This window comes from Falco biarmicus, chromosome 3 (assembly GCF_023638135.1).
Source record: "Falco biarmicus isolate bFalBia1 chromosome 3, bFalBia1.pri, whole genome shotgun sequence".
NCBI lineage: Eukaryota > Metazoa > Chordata > Aves > Falconiformes > Falconidae > Falco > Falco biarmicus.
Genome location: NC_079290.1, coordinates 110,732,983 through 110,751,620, shown reverse-complemented (window position 1 = coordinate 110,751,620; position 18,638 = coordinate 110,732,983). Strand labels below are relative to the sequence as shown.

Below are 18,638 nucleotides of genomic sequence, written 5' to 3'. Positions count from 1 at the left end.
GGCGCATGCGCGGGCGCCTCGTGCCCGGCGGGCGGGGCGGGGCGGGCTCTGTCACGCGGCCCGCGCATGCGCGGTGGTGGCGGCGCGATGGCGGCGGGCGGCGCGCGGCCCGGCGTGGTGCTGGGCGCCATGGAGGTGGGCCGGCGTGCCGGGCCCGAGGCCAGCGCCGCGCTGCTCCGCGCCTTCCTGCGCCGCGGCTACCGCCTCCTCGATACCGCGTACATGTACGCGGGTGGCGAGTCCGAGCGTATCCTGGGCGTGCTGCTGGCTGGCGGCACGGAGCCCGGTATGGCCGGCGCCGGTCGCAGTGGGGCTGGAGGGGGGTGGGCTCTGAGGAGGGTCTTCCCTGCCAGCTATCGGCGTCCCTGAGGAGAAGGGACTTCCCCGGGGCCCGGTCCCTGAGGAGAAAGGTCTTGTCTGCCGGCTAGGCAGCGTCCCTGAGGAGAGGGGACTTTCCCGGGGCCCGGTCCCTGAGGAGAAGGGGCTTCCCCGGGGCCTGTTCCCTGAGAAGGGTCTCGCCTGCCAGGCTGACGCTGTCCCTGAGGAGAAGGAACTTCCCCCAGGCCCATTGCCTGAAGAGAATGGCCTTCCCTACCAGACTGGCTCCATCCCTGAGGAAAATGGCCTTCCCTACCAGGCAGACTCCATCTCTGAGGAGAAGGGACATCCCCAGGCCCATTCCCTGAAGAGAAGGGTTTTCCCTGTCAGGCTGACTCCATCCCTGAGAAGGGACTCCCTTGCTAGTGCTGAGCCCTGGGCCTTAAGGAGAAGGGCCTCTAGCGCAGACTTGCATTCCCTAAGGAGAAGAGCCTCCCCTGCTAGGCTGACACGGTTCCTGAGAAGAGCCTTCCCTGAAACACCTCACACAACACTGCATTATGCCCCTTATCCCCATTCCCTTCCCGAAGGTGGAAATGCTCATTCATTCTTTCTCTCTGCCAGTGGAAGTCGCCACCAAGGCCAACCCCTGGGATGGGAAGACGTTGAAGCCTGAGAGCGTGCGATCGCAGCTGGACACATCCCTGGAGAGGCTGAAGAGGACAAGTGTGGAGCTCTTCTACCTCCATGCTCCTGACCATGGGACCCCAGTCGAGGAGACACTGCGTGCCTGCAATGAGCTGCACAAAGAAGTAAAGTGGAAAGTCCAGGCCTGGACCACCTCTTGATTCCCTCCCTCCCTCCCTCCCTCCCTCCCACCACCTTTTTTAAACCAGAGCTGCTTGTGCCCTTCCACAGCACCAGGTTTGTGCAACACTAGGAAGCACGGACACAGGCAACCAGGGCAAAGCCAAGCAGCTGACGCTCCATTGCGCATTCGCGTGGTGCACTTTGTTCTCAACAGCTCATGGAAACATTAGAACATCTGAACTTTGCTTTCAGCTGCGTTGACTACGTTAAGATTAGTGCTGGGAATAGGTGAAGAATTCCTGAGCTGTGTTAACCTGAGAGTGCTATTTAAATTAGAAGATGTGAATTCAAAATGAACAGAAAATGGGAAATATTTTTATCAGGTCCTGTAATTCGTAGTCTGTCTAGAAAAGGTGGACAGGGGTGAGCAGAGACTCTGGACTAAAATTTGGTGACTGTCCTCGCTGCATGCACCTTGCACTGTCTAGGTACAAATGCACTTTTAAAATCTAGAACTGAATATCCTTTTATTCCTCTGCAGGGAAAGTTTAAAGAACTGGGTCTATCAAACTATGCGGCATGGGAGGTCGCAGAAATCTGCACTATCTGCAAATACAACAACTGGGTGATGCCGACCGTGTACCAGGTGAGGGGTGGGGGTTTGCTGCGGTCCAGCAAATCTTTTGTGGAGGCTGAGACGAATCAAACACAAAGAATCTGAGGGTTTGGATCAGGACAGCCTACAGATGTTCTCTGTGTTTTCGCTGCAATGGTCAGTCACCACGGGAAAGGGTTTGGGACCCCTAAATCTCAGACCAGCTCCCAGTGTGCGAGCTATAAACACAGGAAAGGAAGCTGCCGCAGTTAGTTTGGGAAGTCCTTTCAGGACACGCATGACTGAGTGAGGTTGTGTCTCAGGGTGGGGAAAAAGCTGACTACGCATTTGTTGCTCGAGTCAGTGACTCCCTTGATGTGGAACTTTTAAGTTTTTGCATTATTTGCAATCCTTTAGAAAGTCTGTTCCTAAGCAAATAATAACCTTGTGTGACCTGAAGCTGCTTTTCCAAATAAAACTATTGTCAGGGAAGGGTGAGGAAAAGGCTGTTCTAGGGCTCATGCTTACTGTCACGAGCTAGTGTTTGAAGTTCTCATCTCCCTTATTGTTGTGCAGGGTATGTACAATGCGACCACTCGCCAGGTGGAAGCCGAGCTGTTCCCTTGCCTGAGATACTATGGGCTGCGGTTCTATGCCTACAATCCACTTGCAGGTATGAAAAGGAAAGGGGTGAGATTTTGAGATGCAAACATACAAAATGGGGGCTTTAAAAGAGCCAGCCCACCCCTAAACATGCTGCTGACCCTTTGCAGGAGGGCTGTTGACTGGCAAGTACAAGTATGAAGACAAAGACACACGCCAGCCCACTGGAAGATTTTTTGGGAATGACTGGGCTCAAGCCTACAGGGACAGGTGTGTTTTGAGCTGACAGATGAGCAGGGAGATGCAGCAGAATGGCTACATAAAAAACCCAACGCTAACGATCAGCTGAGAAGAAGCAGAATGGACCAAAGCTTGTGCAGGGATTACATCTGCACATGTGGTTGGGGCTGTGACTCGTGACTGAGCTTTCAGAGTGGTTTTTAGGCTCAGCCTCCTCCCGGCTTGCAGTGGGGGATTGCAGAAGTCCTTGGAGGCTGCAAAGAGTTGTATGAGGCTTCCTGGAAGCCTTTCTTACTTGATTGGAATATAGATGTACTATTCACTAGAGCTCCCAAGGGCAATACAAGTGATTTCTTTTCTTGCAGGTACTGGAAAAAGCACAATTTTGAAGGCATTGCCCTCGTAGAGAGAGCACTGAAAGATGCTTACGGCTCCAACGCACCGAGCCTGACCTCTGCTGCTTTGCGTTGGCTGTACAATCACTCCCAACTGCAGGTAAGAGCTCAATGCGGGTGTGGCTGGCACAGCACCACCAGAACTGGGCAGCTGTTGCAGCACACAAACACGGAAACTTCTGTGTACAAACAGTTCTTTTTTAATCTGCATATCCCATGGGCTCGGGGCATTCCAAAGTGAGTATTGCTGTACAGACTCTTGCCTGCCAGGCAGTAGGAGCGAGTCAGCTCCATTTCCCTGTGGGCTCCTGTGTTCGTAGGACTGGGAGATGGGGAAGATTTTAAGTGCCAGTTACTGGGTTCTTGGCTTCCCACCAAGATGACTTCGCTTTTCATCAGACTAGGAAATTAACGGTTATATTCCCCCTCTCCCCAAAATGTTCCCGTAGCCCCGTGTAAGGTAGGAGTTGGTACTTGTGAGGAGGTCGCACGACTTGGAGATGTTCTGGCCTTATGAATGGAACTCTGTGGTGTCAGTTGTCTAAACGTTCAGGAGTTACTGGATGTTCTATACTGGAAAGAAACGTTTAAAGTTTGGCCTGCAGTGGCTTGGAAGGTCAGCTAGGTTTCTTTTGGGATCAGCAATGTCTCTTACCGCTTTCCAGGGTTCTCTTGGAGACGCAGTGATCATTGGGATGTCCAACCTGGAGCAGCTGGAGCAGAACCTTGACTATAGTGAAGAGGGTCCCCTGCTCCCGCCTGTTGTGGAGGCGTTTGATAAAGCCTGGAATCTGACTGCGCATGACTGCCCCAACTACTTCCGCTAGAGACAGGGTGGGGACAAGAAAACAGGTGTCGTGGGGGCAGATAATGAAGCCACAAATCTCTCTAAGCATGGGAGAGGTACTTACCCAGCTTGCCCCTTTGATCGATGTGCAAATGGTTTCAGATTTTTCCTATATTAATGAAGCCTTGTAGGATCCACTACCACTGTCAGAACTTGTCACGCTGGGCCATGCCTTAATCCTTTTCCCCTTGTGGACTTCCAGCTCTATGCAGTGCATACTGACTCAAAAATTCAACTGATCAGGGAAAATGAATACGTAACTGGATGAAGACCCCAGTTCTGCTTTAACACAGTATCTTAATTGTGTACAAGAATAAAACCTTTCTCTAACGCAGACCCTCTCTCTTAATTGTACCTATAACCTGTCTGGCATCTCCTTATCTGCAGTGGTTTCCTCAGATCCTGCGGTATTCAAACAGTAACATGCAGCAGAGAGCCATCTGAGGTTTTATAGATAAATTTATATTAAAAAGAGCATAATTAGGTTTTGGGCCAATCGTCCTTTTCCTCCACGTGCAAACAGGGAAGGGAAACACCCTCCTCTTTCAGTCTCTAAAACAGAGCAGAACTGTCTGGTGTCCAAATGCAAGGACTGCTGCTAGTCCTCATTGCTGTCGTCATTGTCGTCCTCCTCTTCTTCCTCCTCCGTTGTGTCCCCCACAAGCTTCTGGAAGTCTCCAGTCTCAGAATTCCACAGAAATTTGATGGTGACTTTAAACTCTGCCATCTCGTAGCCGAAGAGTTTCTAGGAAAGGACACAAATCTCTCATTCCTGCTTTATTATCTCTGTGGCCAGCCTAGCAAAACCACAGTAAACATTGCTTCCAGACAGGAATTGCAGCAAAGCAGGAGCCAAAATAATTGCTGCAGTGTTAGTGCTCACATTATGAATGCGTGAGGATGCTGCACCCCACTAACCAGTATCTAAAATCACTGCTCACCACCATCTGAGAACTCACCCCTCCTGTGGAATTAAACTAAACGGGTAAATATTTTGTATCGGGGGAAACAGAGGCTGGCGCAGACGCTGCGTTACATCACTCACCAGGACGCGGGCTTGTTCAGGGGTCAGAACATCGCCTTCTTTGCAGACTTCATAATCTGAAAGCAGCGTCACCACTCCTGCAAGAACAAGAGCTCTTGAAATAGGCTTACAAAGCCTGGATGAGCCCACTGAAACGTGGGGTGCAGAGCTCAGGCTCTCTCCAGCACCACCCTTCAGAGCTGATGCCTTTCCGTGCAAATATTAGTACCCCCCCGAGAAGCTGGGTGAGATCAACTCTAAAAAGCCCCCCACATCTGGCTTTGGAATGGGATGACAACGTGCTAGGTCAGGCCCAGCTGTCTCCACTGAGAAAGGGTGGGATCTTGTAGAAAGCTGGTTGTTTCACTCATCCTTTGATATCAGTGTGGGCAAAATGGTGCAAGAAGAAGCTAGTGAGTTCTAGACCAGCCAAACAAGGAGAAAGTTGTCCACTGGATTTTCTCAAAAACTAAACTCTACTCTGTTATTTAACACTCTCCTTACCTGCACAGACAAAAACCAAAGCTTACCTTCTCGGTCACTTCACATACCTTTCTTTAACGCCGTTGGCAATCCCAGCTGCCGTAGCTGAGGCTCCATGGAGTGGGGAAACTGCTCCAAGGGTCCCGTGTCCAGGCTCACAGTATATGTCGCCTTGTTCCCTGCGCGAGCAAAGTCCACCTCTTTGAATTTGGAGAACCACCTGAGACCAAGACAGGCAATGAGAGCTTTAGCTGTGGAAAGAGCATCCCCTGGCTATGACAGGGATTACGGCACAGCCTGCCATAACTTCTTCCCCACTGTTGCAGGGACGGCTCAGAAAAGCTTCATGAAATCATCCCTGCTTTGAGGCAAACATCAGCAAATGAAGTAGTCAAGTGGAAATAAAAAAAGGCTGCTCAGCATTTCAAAACCACAGCTGTGGCAGACGCATACTTACTCGTCCACCTCGTCTTTGGTGCGGTTAGTGAAGAGGAGACCGACTTCACCTCTCAGGTGCTTGCTGACCTGAAAGAACAAAGCCATCCATGGGATGGGGCAGCACCCAGGGACTTACCTTCTAGGGTTCAGTCCTGTACAGCTACGAAAGCCCTGCCGACCACACTTTTGTGTCGTGATACAGATGGATGCAGCTGAAACACCTGCAGACAGGTGACCCGTGGAAGCACCGTTGTCCCTTGAATTTTATTCCGTGACACAGCCACCATGAGCACGGTGATGCTTTAGGGCACCCAGAACCCCCGCCAGCCCCTACCTTGTGCAGATTCTCCTTGTACTCGCTGCTTGGCTCACGTCCCAGCGCCACCATCATCACTTTGTTCTTCCCGAAAAAGATCCTGGGGCGGCAGGAGGAGAAGGAGAAGAGGAGGCGATGGCGGCTGTCAGCTCGCAGGCCGCGCTCCCCCCGGGCCGCCACCCCCCGCCGTCCCGGCTCACCTGCTGTGCTTCCAGGCGTTCCGTACGTCCTTCAGCTTGTTGTTCCTCATGTTGGCAACGGAGAAAACGAAGATGTACTTGTAGGTGTCTACGCATCTCCGCAGCTGCAAGACAGCGGTTAGGCGGGAGGGGGGGGCACCGGGCCGCGCCGGTGCCGAGCCGGGCCGCACTCACCTCGGTGATGAGCGCCTGCTTGGCCTCCAGTCCCTTCCTGGGCGTCCGCGTCAGCGAGACTGCGGAGAAGGAAGCGAGGACGGCGCGTTAGAGCGGGGCTAGGGGGCCGGTAGGGGGTCCGGGGGCGGCGGCGCTCACCTTTGCGGTCCCGCTTGGACTTGGGCATGGCGCCGCCGTGCTCTCAGGCCCCCGGCGCCGCGCGGGCTGCTGGGAGCGCCGGGCTGCCCCGCGCGCTGCCTGTCCTCGCCCGCCGTCGCCCGCGGGCACCTCCGCGCAGGCGCTGGCACGGGCAGCCCCGCCGCCTCAGGCCCCCCCGCCGCCCCGCTCGCGGCCGGCCGCTGCCATGGCGGCGGGGCTTTGGGCGCTGCTGCTGCTACCGCTGGCGGCCGCCGTCTACGAGGACCAAGTGGGCAAGTTCGACTGGTGAGTGCTGGGGGAAAGCGGGGGGGTCCCTGCAGCGCCGGGTCCTCCTGCTGCCAGCAGGGCCTGGGGCCTGCCCCCGCCTGCTGCTCGGGCCTGCCCCGCCTCACCCCCGCGCCCCTTCTCTCGCCCAGGAGGCAGCAGTACGTGGGGAAGCTCAAGTTCGCCACCTTGGAGGCCTCGCAGGGTGCGAAGAAGGTCATCGTGGCCACCGAGAAGAACGTCGTGGCTGCCCTGAACTCCAGGAGTGGCGAAATCCGTGAGTGAGGCGGCCTTTTGTCGCGCTGGAGCTAACGTGTCAATGGGGTTGCACTGTGTTTTCGGACTGGAGGATTAATGCTGGTGATACGGCTTTGTCAGGCTGAGAGGATGCAGCAGCCAGTGCAAAAGCTGTTGCTTGGGGCAGGCAGGCTGCATAAACTTATTGCTCTAACAACCTAAATTTAAAAATAATAAAATAAATGTCTTTGGTTCTCACTTAACTCTGTTTCTTCCAGTGTGGCGCCACGTAGATAAGGGAACCCCTGAAGGAGCAATAGATGCAATGCTGATCCATGGACAGGGTAAGGGTAAGATGCAGATGGTGTGCTGGGGCTAGCAGTTCTCCTTGCACATGGGATCTCAGCCACGTGTTAGACCACAAGTTGAACTTGACAGAACTCATTGTCTTGTTGATCCACAGTGGATAAAAGTTCTGCACTCATCTTCTCTTTGTTTCCCGGACAGATGCCATCACTGTGTCCAATGCTGGACGTATCCTGCGTTCTTGGGAGACCAACATTGGAGGGTTGAACTGGGAGACGTCACTGGACACTGGCAGGTAGGCTTTCATGTTTGTACTGTCTTTTTCTCTTTGTAATGCTGGATTAAGAAGGAAGAAAAGGGTTATTGACCTTGTCTGGACTTGGGGTATGGAGAAAGATAAGTTAAATTTGAAGTTTCCAAAATAACATTTGGGTGAATCCTTCATGAATACGTGAACTTTGTAGTTAAACCTAATTTTGTTTCTATTTCTTAGCAAATCAGTAAGAGAGAAAGATACAAATTTTTTCATGGGTAAATTTTCTCATTATAATATATAACATGTTAAGCATGCATCTGGTTTGGAGTGTTTGAATTCCAGCCTAATGGTCTCTGTTGAGATCAGCAAGGATAGATAAAGTGAGCTATAAATTGTACTTCGAGACTGATGTTAAATGTTTGAAGAAAGTTGGTTGTTGGTTTTTTCCCTAGAAGAAAGTAATTTTCTAACTGATTGTCTCTGACCTGTGCTTAGTTTCCAGGTGGCTAGTCTGGTGGGGCTACAGGACACGGTGAAATATGTGGCAGTCCTGAAGAAGGCAGCCATCTCTCTTCACTACCTTTCCAATGGGCACCAAAAATGGGTGGAATACTTACCAGAAAGGTAAGAACATGTTTTAAGCAGAAGCATAAACTTCTGGCAGGGAGCCTGTTGCCTTGGAGAGGAGAGGATGTTGTACTTGCCTTACACTTTTGAAAACATCTAAAAGCAGTAATGTGACACAACGATGCTTCATGGTTACTGCCTCTCTTGCAGTGAGAGTACTCAGTACCAGTTGTTGTATTCCCATGGGACTGGAGTGATCCATGTGCTTGGAATTGTTCCCCAGAGCCACGTGAACATTTTAACATTCAGTGTAGAAGATGGAGAAATTACAAAACAGGTAATGCTCGGTTATGCATCCAAAATACTGAACTTGATATTAACGAAAGTACTTCCAACTATATGGACTGAGGCATGCTGTAGTACAGATAAACTTCCCTTTCACTGTGGCATTGCCTACAGGCCAGTAAATGGATTTTGCTGCTGAATGCCCTGAGAACAAAACTGAATTAGACTTGCAGCTGTTAATCAAAACCATCCTGGAAATCTCGGGCTGATACATAGGGTCATGGGTAAAAGTAATTCTCACTTAAATTCTTGTTGTGTCCAGGTTGATTCTTGGAAGATTATGTTCTATTGACAATTTCATCTCTCTGTTTATATCTCACTTGGCAGAGCAGAGTAGCGGCCCCGTGGCTGAAGAGCTTAAATGGCGTGTGCAGCGTGGTGGGGGAGGCAGTGCTGGTGTGCATGGACATGGACACACACTCGCTCTATGTTTGCTCCTTGGGGATGGAACAGGAGATGAAGCAGATTCCACTGCAGGTGAGAAGTGCTGAAAAAGCACTGTATGTAATCCATTATCCAACTGGTTTGATGCCTGACAATGTAGAGGGTTCTCCTGTTGGTAAACCACAGATGGATTGACGAGGTGGGGGGGGATCGTGATTCATAAATTGAGGGAGGGGAGAGAAAACTTTTTGGCTGTCTAATCATTCCTTCTGGATTGATGTCTGCAGAGCTTTGCTCTCATAGGGGCCTAGGCCTCCTTACTTCTTTGTTTATTGTGACATGGGGAATTCATTTCAGTGAAGAAAGAGTTCTCATGTACGCATATGCTCGTCTCCTTTTCACAGTCACTTGACCTGGAGTTTGCTGATGGCTTCCAGCCCAGGATATTGGCCACTCAACCCAGTGTAATCAGTGCTTCGCGGACTCAGTTCTTCCTGCAGCTGTCTCCGAGCCACTTCTCTCTGCTGCAGTACAAACACGGGCTGCTCAGCCACCTTCGAGACTTCCAGCAGGTAACCAAGATGAACGTATGCAAGCGAGACGGCCAACTATGGCTTAAAATTCTTTAAAACAAACGCACGCTTCCCTACTGAGCGTTCTGAATGTACTGCTGAGCTTCTCAATTCAATTGTGCTCTTGGATGCGAGACTTTTGATTTCATTTACACCAGCTGCTGAAGTGTTTCCAGGGGTCGGTGTAGGTATGCTTTGTTGCCAACAGCTGTCAGCATTGGGGTAGTTTCCTGGTTTTGATGTGGTTAGAGAGATGCGTGTCTAAGTGGCCAGTAGTGCAGCAGCGCTTTTGTTCGGCCAGCTGCGAGGTTTAGCAAACGAGCTTTAAGAAGCTTGGTAACGCTGGGCATAATGGTTCAAAAGCCTACAGCAGGGCAACTGTTTCCTGTCTTCATGAGAAGTATTTTCAGTCTTGTAAGAGATATTTTTTTTATTATTTAGTGAAACAATGAAATTTAAAATTTGCCTGTGAAAGGTCATCTGTTTTTAATTTTGGTAGGGCTTAATTTGCTGTACAGGTAGTTTTTGGTGGGGTTTGGGGGTTTTCTTGTTTGGTTTATGATATCCTGCTATTTTTTTTTTCTTTTCAGGCAGCTCTGGTGAGTTTTGCAACAACTGGGGAGAAAACTGTGGCTGCTGTCCTGACCTGCAGGAGTGAACTGGTTAGCACAATTTGCCTCTACTATGTAACCAGCACAGCTCTAGCGTGGATGTGCATTGGGGGTGGGTTCCACAGTGTTTTCCCTTATGGGTAGTAACTTAAGGAAGAGGAAGATTTAATTAGCTTCTTAGACATATGAAGACAACAGTAATGCAAGCAGGTCTTGATTATATCCAGCTAAGGCTGTCTGTGGCTTGGTGAAGCATGCTGTCCTGTGTGCAGCCTGTTTGTGATACACTTGGTGGGTATCTAGCCCAGGAATGGGCTCCTCTGATCTGTAGAGGATTTCAGTTCTTAGGGATACTGAACTCAGCAAGGTTTTGTTTTTATCAGAAATAGAACAGGACTGTTTCCTGCCTGTTATCAGAGTCAAGCTGAGACTTGCCAGGCACTCAAAAACCTAATTTATTTATTTTTTGTACTGTTACTGGGGCCTGCAGCCGTGTTACCCCTTTTCATCCTCATTTCAGAAACCTGGAAGTTCTGATGGCCTTCATGCTGGAAGTACTCTGGAGAGTTCCCGGAAGCAGGTATAAAGTGTGCTTGTTCTCAAGAACAGTAGAAGTTCTTGACAGTCCATTTTATTCCTTTGCATGCAGGAACAGAAGGAAAAAGGTGTTACACCATCTTTTTGGAGACTGCTGTTTTGTAGAAGCTCCATACATGTAATCTAAAAGTATTTTTAAGCAACAGTTCTTGCTGAGTATGAATATGAATCCTTCCGCACAATTTGGTGCAGCATGTATGTTTAATTTGGTTGGTTTCTGCCTGTTGTTATAGGAATCCTTAACCTGTTCCAATCAAACCTACAATATTAATCTCTACCTGGTGGAAACTGGACAAAGATTGTTGGATACTACAATTACCTTTAACCTGGACCAGGGCGGTGCCAAGCCGCAGCAGGTGAGCAAGGAGAGATTATTCCTGTGGTTTATGAGGCTTGCAGTGCCCTCCCTGCCTGGATTTGGCAGCATGGGTTGACCCCTTCAGACAAGGAGAAAAACATTCTGCAGATGCACTGGATTACTGAATACAGTCACACTGTTTGCTGTTGTTTCACCTGACAGTTCTGTTTTCTCCAAGGAGATGATGTGTTCATTAACCTCACTGTTTTACTGGCTCTTTTTTCCAGCTATATGTCCAAGTTTTCCTGAAGAAGGATGACTCTGTGGGCTATCGAGCCTTGGTGCAAACAGAAGACCACATGCTAATGTTCCTCCAGCAGCCAGGTATCTGGGACAAACTGCTAGCTTACTCCATTTTTAACAGTCGTTGTAGGACGAGAAGAAAACTCTTAAGTCCAAAATGATTATATTTTATCATTGCTTTCTTTGGAAACTGACAAAATGAATTTTAACTGTTCTAAGTCCCGTGAAAGATATTGGAGACTTTTTTACCCTCACAAGACATCTCGTCTGAGAAAACAGTTCTGCCGTGTTCGTTGTGTAGGCAGAGCCTTTGAATTTCGTGGGTTTTCTGTAGGTTTCAAAACTCCTTTTGTGGGATGCAAGTCTTGAGTCCTGTTGTAGTTCTCCCTCAGAGTTTCTTCAGAAGAGATCCTCATGGCAAAAATAATTTGCAGAAAAGGTTGAAAGTTCATTTTGGTGACATGATTTTTCTAGGGTTGAAAAGGTGTTCATGCTGAGTATTTCTTATTTCAAACAGACTTAATGACTGTAACCCTTTTAAAACACCGGATTGCTTTTGCTGATCCTGTGATATTTTTTTGTTCCAAAAGTGGCTCCAGTTGCTTAAAGTATTAGTCTTTTTATGAAATAGCTAACTGCATGTTATTAGTTAGATATGTGCTATTTTGCATTTCATTAAGAACAGTTATTTGCATTTGAAGGGTCCACTGCAAGACACTCCTATATTTAGTGAATCTATTCCTAGATATTAAGTTGATTTTTCCAATGCTCCTATTTCTTTCTAGGAAAAGTAGTATGGAGTAGAGAGGAGTCATTAGCAGAAGTGGTAAGCTTGGAGATGGTGGATCTGCCTCTGACAGGTGCACAGGCTGAGCTGGAGGGAGAGTTTGGAAAGAAAGCAGGTAAGCCATAAATTTAACAGAATTATCTTTGTGAGTTTGTTTCTCTTCCTGAATAAATTTATTTATTGTTTTCTTTTTCTTCTGAGGTGAGAGTTAGGGTTCAGATTTGTACTGATGGCAACTAAAATGAGCATAAATAAACCCATTTTTGTCTAAACTTTTCAAGTCCAGTGCCAAAGGCAGATGACATGAGTGTATTACATTGTTATATTAAAAAAAGCCAGCAGCAGTGGTAGTAGGGATTTTGGTTCTCCTAAATGTTTCCCTTTGACGTTTTCTGGAAGACTCGTTTGCAATAGCTTTTGGTTTTGCTTTGTTTTGTCTTTTTCTTGCTGTCCTGGATGCAGCCATTCAAGGTAACCTCAGACTGCATGCAGTGTCTCGTACTTCTGACTAATGCTTCCCAGTGGAACTTGATCTCTCTGCTTGCTTTCCTCAGTGGTGAAATCTAGTTAAGTCTGGTGTTTTGTTTATTTCAAGAAGATAAATATAAACCCTGATTGGGCAGAATTAAGTATTTTTTTACTTCAAGGGCTTCTCTTTCTCAGAGTAATGAGTGCAGAGGGACATGGGTAAGCTTTAGGTGGGCACTTGCTGTGAGTGTAGCTTTGAGAGAGACGGAATGCAAGGGAAGAGATTATGCGTTCTGCAGTTTGCTTTCAGTCGATGAGGGTCTTTTGGAATGAGCTGTACCAATGTGAAGTGGGGAAGGGTTTGAAAATGCCAGAGCCCATCATAAGAATGGCAACTATAACTCTGCTGTTGTGCTGTGGGAGGCAGAGGCAAAGAATTATCATAGGGTCACGCATGGCAGCATTTATTCTGCTGGCTGAGACCATAATTTCAGTTACAGGGTGGGACATTTTTTCCCTCTTGCTGTCACTGTTGGTCTTATGTGCAGATGGTCTGCTGGGGATGTTTCTGAAGCGGCTGTCCTCCCAGCTTATCCTGCTGCAAGCCTGGACTGCTCATCTGTGGAAAATGTTCTATGATGCCAGGAAACCCCGGAGCCAGATTAAAAATGAGATTAACATTGACAATTTGGCCAGAGATGAATTCAACCTCCAAAAAATGATGGTGATGGTCACCGCTTCGGGAAAGGTGAGAAAGCCAGGGTAGGAATCTTGTTTCAGGCACATTGTTGTGAGAAGATGCACAGAATATTTTGTGGTAGCTTTGGAGGGGAACTGAGACTCTTCTTTCTTTGTCATATCCTGAAGAAAGATGCAGTGCTTGAATGTGAGAGATGTGTTGTTCTAAACTTTGGCTTTACTGTGTCTCTTTGCTCAGCTTTTTGGTATTGAAAGCAGTTCTGGCACCATCCTGTGGAAGCAGTATCTCAGAAATGTGAGGCCAGGTTCCTCCTTTAAGCTGATGGTCCAAAGAACAACAGCCCATTTCCCACACCCTCCACAGTGTACCTTGCTTGTTAAGGACAAGGTGAGTCCCTTTCCTCTATCCCCCTCCTCTATTCAAGGGAGGAGGAGACACTGTTTTGTGCAGAGGCTGCTTCAGCAGGTGGCAGAGAAGGTTTAGTTAAAGCCACGAATACTGTGTTATGCCGTGGCTTGGTTTTGATGGAGAAATGTGGGACGGGGTATATGCGGTGTCCAAACAGCACAGCTGAATCCAGGGTATGAATAGTTGACATGGGCAAGTAACAGGTAGGAAACCAGCCCTTTTTTCCACCTTAGAAAAAGGTTTACATCTTGTTTGTTTTTTAGGAAACCAAAATGAGCTTTCTGTATGTCTTTAACCCCATCTTTGGGAAGAGAAGTCAAGTGGCTCCCCCTGTTTTGAAGCGTCCAATTCTTCAGACTCTCCTTCTGCCTATTATGGATCAAGACTATGCCAAAGTACTACTCTTGATTGATGATGAGTACAAGGTAAATTGCTTTTCTTGGAGGCAGTTTTCTTCATGTTTTGGGTAATTATTCTCCTCCCTTCTGGAGCAAGATTAAAAAAAAACCCAACATTGAGTCATATTTCACACAAAACTATGAGGTTATTGTGGTAAGACAGACCTCATCCTAGTGAACGTGTTTGAAATAATCTTTCATGTTGGTTTGTTTTTTTTTTTCACCATTTGCCTATCAGTTGTTTAACCTGTGTTTTGATTCTCTTCCAGGTTACGGCTTTCCCAGCAACTAAAAATGTGCTTCGCCAGTTAGAAGAAATAGCCCATTCTATCTTTTTTTATCTAGTTGATGCTGAGCAGGGAAAACTCTCTGGATTCAGGCTGAAAAAGGTATGTAAGACTTATTACAGTCTTAGTCATCACTTTCCTAAATATTCTTTGGACAATGGTAGGTCTCTTTATTTGGGAGTTTTGTTCAGAATAGAAACAGTTCAGCCTCAAAATGTGCCTAAGAAACTTTTAAAATTCAAAAGCAAACAAAGTTGCTCTACATCTTACTAGTGGAGATGGTGGCTTTTAAGGACAAGATAAAATCTAGTCATGCTTTTTTCTTGCAGGATCTGACAACAGAGGAGAGTTGGGAGGTGATCATACCCACTGAAGTACAGAGGATAGTGACTGTGAAAGGGAAGAGGTCCAACGAGCACGTGCACTCCCAGGGCCGTGTGATGGGAGACCGCAGTGTTCTCTATAAGGTGCCGTTGGTACTTTTTGTTGGTGCATCATCTTATGGGAAGATCTCAGCTTGATTTCTAGGTGTTATGTTGAGATTAACTGCCCTGTGATGTGATTTTTTTTTTTCCTATATATGCATCAGTGTCCATAACCCTCCGCAGAAGATGCTAATTTTGGTGGAGATTTCTTTTATAAAATTTTTTCAGGCAGCATTTAAGTCAGTCAAACATATGATGATGGGAAAATAGCTGCTTGGTTTCTTCAGGTGATTTGTTCTAATAAGATATTTTATAATATGCCTAATCCCAGATGACATGTGCTTGGTTTCTTCAGGTGATTTGTGTTAATAAGATACTTCATAATATATCTAATCCCAGATGACATGTGGATAAACAAGGTGCCAGTGGCACTAAAGTGGGTGTCTCAGTTGTGTTTCCTGTTTCTCTAGTCCTTGAATCCAAACCTGCTTGCTGTGGTGACAGAGAGCACAGATACGCATCATGAGCGCACTTTCATTGGAATCTATCTGATTGATGGAGTCACAGGCAGGATCATCCACTCGTCAGTGCAGAAGAAAGCGAAAGGACCTGTCCATATTGTTCATTCAGAGAACTGGGTGGTGGTAAGAAGTTATTCTTACCTTGTTCTTGACATTTGGGAGTTAGGGGAAGTTGCTGAAGCTATAAGGAGAAGACATTTTGACCGTTCTCTGTGATGTCCTGCTACCTCTATTATTGACTGTTGGCCTCGTAATCCTAAAACTCTTCTCTCATTTCAGTACCAGTACTGGAACACAAAAGCACGTCGGAACGAGTTCACTGTGCTGGAGCTGTATGAGGGAACGGAGCAATATAACGCCACAGCCTTCAGCTCCCTTGACCGCCCGATTTTACCTCAGGTTCTCCAGCAGTCTTATATCTTCCCATCTGCTATCAGTGCCATGGAGGCCACCATCACAGAGCGTGGCATCACCAGCCGTCACTTGCTCAGTAAGTACATGCTACTCTGTTCTGAATGTGTTTATGCTACCTGTGCAAAGTGAGTTTCGCACTGAAAACCAAACAAAATGCAGTTTGCTGCCAAAAATCATGCCTGTGGACTGCCCTAGGCTCCTAGCAAGGGCAAAGATAAGCACCAAGAGAGCATTTATGTTAGCTGTTAGAAAATACTGTCAGAAATAGCTGGGTTTAAGATGCATTTCTTTTAATGCAGTTGGGCTTCCCTCTGGGGCCATCCTTTCCCTTCCAAAGGCTCTGCTGGATCCCCGCCGCCCAGAGATCCCTACGGAGCAAAGCAGGTAAGGAAAGCATGGTATCTGCTGTTCCTGGGTAGCTTTGAAGAGGGATGGATTTTGTGTCTAAGAGTGTGAAGCAGAAAAACTTGTCCTGAACAGATTCAGGGCAATTCTTGCATGAAATTGGATAGCAGGTTGCCCATGGGCCAGCAGTGTGCCCAGGTGGCCAAGACGGCCAATGGCACCCTGGGGTACATGAGGAGGAGTGTGGCCAGCAGGGTGAGGGAGGTGGTCCTCCCTCACCCCCTGGTGAGGCCACATCAGAAGTGCTGGGTCCAGGTCTGGGCTCCCCCGTTCAAGAGGGACAGGGAACCACTGGAGAGGGTCCGGCGGAGGCTACGAGGATGAGGAGGGGACTGGAGCATCTCCCTGAGGAGGAAAGGCTGCGAGAGCTGGGCTGTTCAGCCTGGAGAAGAGAAGGCTGAGAGGGGATCTTGACCAGTGTCTACAAATCTCTTGAGAGCGAGCACCAAGGGGCCGGGGCTGGGCTCTGTGCCCGCTGGCCCTGGCTGCACCACTGAAAAAACTGCAGCACAGGAGGCTCCGTCTGGATGTGAGGAAAAACTTCTGTACTGTGAGGGTGATGGAGCGCTGGGATGGGCTGCCCAGAGAGGTTCAGAACCTGGCTGGACATGAGACTGCAACCTGCTGTAGGAGAACCTGCTTCAGCAGGGGCTTGGGCTGGATGATCTCCAGGGGGCCCTTCCAGCCCTGCCCGTGCAGTGATTCTGTGAAATAAAGCGAGGTTGCTTTATTCCCAGTCTGTTGATGGAACACATTCATCTGTAATACAGCAGGTCTTAGGGTTAGCAAACCAGCCTGTTGTCTGTGCTCTTCAGAAGTAGCAGTCAGAGTAACTGTCTGAGGTTTTTAGAATTACACTTACTTTTAAAACTTTAGAAGTCTAAAAGGAGGCTGCTGCAGTGTAGTCTGAGCCAGCCGGCATTTGATTTTCAGCTTGCTGGAAAAATGAATCTGCACTGGGAAAAGCTGCTAAATTTGCTGTTTCAGGTCAGCTTGTGATAATCAGGCTAGGAAGTTCAGGTGATGTCCTCCATGTGCTGTTTTGTTGGGTTTTGATTTCTCTTTAAATGCCTTTCAGAGAAGAGAACCTGATTCCATACTCCCCTGATGTGCAGATCCATGCCGAGAGGTTTATCAACTACAATCAAACCATATCCCGAATGAGAGGGATTTATACAGCCCCCTCCGGCCTGGAATCTACTTGTTTGGTGAGTACAGGGTGGAGGCTTCAATGCAGAGCTGTGGAGTTTGTGGGTAGAGCAGCATGGTATTGTAGCCTGTGGCAGGGAGGCATATAACCTCTGATACTGTGGCTGCTCATTGCTTAAATGTTTCTTGTTTTAATCAGAGCTATAGAGCTAAGTCAATCATTCTTGATGTATCTAGTTTTATGCTCAAATGCTGCATTACCAGCTCGTGATCTCGTCTCATTAGGTTGTTGCGTACGGCCTGGATATCTACCAGACCCGAGTGTACCCATCAAAGCAGTTTGATGTGCTGAAAGATGACTATGACTACGTGCTGATAAGCAGTGTCCTCTTCGGGCTGGTTTTTGCCACTATGATCACCAAGAGACTTGCCCAGGTGAAGCTGCTGAACCGTGCCTGGCGGTAGAGCTGAGGGTGAAGGGAAGGCTGAGCCTGGAGAAGGCATCTGAGATTTGGGCTGGCTGAAGATCTGCCACCCCACGTTGCCCCTGGGTTCGGTTAGAAATTCCAGCTTGCGTGAGTGATGGCTGCGAACATCTGTGTTAGATTTTTGCTGGAAGATATGTGGGAGGAAAAGCTGCTAGCGCAACAGAGTGGTACGCTGCCTGCGTGTCTCCCAGTGAGAAGAGAGACGGAAAAGAGACGTCTGTCTGTTAGGACTAAAAAAGAAATCTTGCAAACCTCCGTTAAAGCCCTAAAATGTGCCGTCACGTCATCTCCCTGATGTTAGTGAAGATAATACTGAGGACGCGTGTCCTCTTGGACCTTGCCTCTTCCTTGGCACTGGCTGGGACTAATGCCTTGGTGAGAGGACTGAGGGGTTGTTGGCCGCTGTGAACACGAATAGACTTGGTAACGTGCAACCTACAGTACGCGAGGCCTGAGAAGAGGAGGAGGCGTTGGGTCATGGCGTTGGGAAGAAGGTTAGAAATGGGGTGGGTGTCGGTGGGAGACAGCCTCATCGGGTCCGTTCAGTTGCAGGGCAGTGGGAGGAATTTGAATGTGAAGTCTCTCCATGTTCATTTATAATAATGATAACTTTAGTTCCTTCTCTTTTTTTTTTTTTTTTTTTTTTAATTTCCCTGCGTGTGGTGGATGAGACCGGGGCTGAGGCGCCCTCGTTGCGAAGCCTCGCAATAATGGCCGGTTAACTCTGTACGCAGATTTCAATGGTCATCGCCAACTGTGGCAGCGAGCTGCGCCTCGGGGGAGGCCGTGCGGCCGCCGCCGCCCCCCAGCCTGCAGCTGGCCCCAATAAAGCCGTGTGCCGAGGAGCTGCCGTGTGTTCCATCCCTG

At 48.3% G+C, this 18,638-nt stretch overlaps 3 protein-coding genes across 4 annotated transcripts; 2 read left to right on the top strand and 1 right to left on the bottom strand.

Annotated features, from left to right (window-relative positions):
- The first annotated feature begins 56 nt into the window (after nt 1-56).
- On the top strand, nt 57-4,142 carry AKR7A2 (aldo-keto reductase family 7 member A2). Its single transcript, XM_056333012.1, has 7 exons — nt 57-286; nt 943-1,130; nt 1,670-1,774; nt 2,300-2,396; nt 2,497-2,596; nt 2,932-3,061; nt 3,627-4,142. The coding sequence occupies exons 1-7, from the start codon at nt 67-69 to the stop codon at nt 3,786-3,788; spliced, it is 1,002 nt and encodes a 333-aa protein (XP_056188987.1). The 5' UTR covers nt 57-66; the 3' UTR covers nt 3,789-4,142.
- Nucleotides 4,143-4,249: 107 nt separating this feature from the next.
- MRTO4 (MRT4 homolog, ribosome maturation factor) lies at nt 4,250-6,693 on the bottom strand. Its single transcript, XM_056333013.1, has 8 exons — nt 6,582-6,693; nt 6,444-6,502; nt 6,270-6,373; nt 6,088-6,169; nt 5,773-5,840; nt 5,384-5,535; nt 4,854-4,930; nt 4,250-4,553 (listed from the first exon to the last, which is right to left on the bottom strand). Exons 1-8 carry the CDS (start codon nt 6,607-6,609, stop codon nt 4,407-4,409), a joined length of 717 nt encoding a protein of 238 aa, XP_056188988.1. The 5' UTR covers nt 6,610-6,693; the 3' UTR covers nt 4,250-4,406.
- Nucleotides 6,694-6,731: 38 nt separating this feature from the next.
- On the top strand, nt 6,732-18,616 carry EMC1 (ER membrane protein complex subunit 1). 2 transcript variants are annotated; one of them, XM_056333010.1, is made up of 23 exons: nt 6,732-6,866; nt 6,998-7,122; nt 7,361-7,432; nt 7,590-7,683; nt 8,140-8,268; nt 8,422-8,548; nt 8,884-9,033; nt 9,345-9,512; nt 10,103-10,174; nt 10,644-10,703; nt 10,954-11,076; nt 11,306-11,402; nt 12,107-12,223; nt 13,125-13,324; nt 13,514-13,663; nt 13,948-14,109; nt 14,352-14,471; nt 14,699-14,836; nt 15,265-15,438; nt 15,595-15,805; nt 16,029-16,113; nt 17,213-17,342; nt 17,569-18,616. In XM_056333010.1, the coding sequence occupies exons 1-23, from the start codon at nt 6,787-6,789 to the stop codon at nt 17,746-17,748; spliced, it is 2,964 nt and encodes a 987-aa protein (XP_056188985.1). In that variant the 5' UTR covers nt 6,732-6,786; the 3' UTR covers nt 17,749-18,616. The 2 variants fall into 2 exon arrangements, with proteins under 2 accessions (XP_056188985.1, XP_056188986.1); XM_056333011.1 differs by having other exon boundaries at nt 6,733-6,866; nt 7,361-7,426.
- The last annotated feature ends 22 nt before the right edge of the window (nt 18,617-18,638 follow it).

Bases quoted from the DNA above. Each gene is read 5' to 3' on its own strand.
- AKR7A2 (XM_056333012.1), top strand. From the start codon at position 67: ATGCGCGGTGGTGGCGGCGCGATGGCGGCGGGCGGCGCGCGGCCCGGC. The intron at 287-942 runs GTATGGCCGGCG...TCTCTCTGCCAG, and splicing joins GGCTGGCGGCACGGAGCCCG to TGGAAGTCGCCACCAAGGCC. The intron at 1,131-1,669 runs GTAAAGTGGAAA...ATTCCTCTGCAG, and splicing joins GCAATGAGCTGCACAAAGAA to GGAAAGTTTAAAGAACTGGG.
- MRTO4 (XM_056333013.1), bottom strand. From the start codon at position 6,609: ATGCCCAAGTCCAAGCGGGACCGCAAAG. The intron at 6,374-6,443 runs GTGAGTGCGGCC...GCTGTCTTGCAG, and splicing joins AGCAGGCGCTCATCACCGAG to CTGCGGAGATGCGTAGACAC. The intron at 4,931-5,383 runs GTATGTGAAGTG...TTGTTCTTGCAG, and splicing joins GCCAACGGCGTTAAAGAAAG to GAGTGGTGACGCTGCTTTCA.
- EMC1 (XM_056333010.1), top strand. From the start codon at position 6,787: ATGGCGGCGGGGCTTTGGGCGCTGCTGCTGCTACCGCTGGCGGCCGCC. The intron at 13,325-13,513 runs GTGAGAAAGCCA...CTCTTTGCTCAG, and splicing joins TGGTCACCGCTTCGGGAAAG to CTTTTTGGTATTGAAAGCAG. The intron at 13,664-13,947 runs GTGAGTCCCTTT...TTTGTTTTTTAG, and splicing joins CCTTGCTTGTTAAGGACAAG to GAAACCAAAATGAGCTTTCT.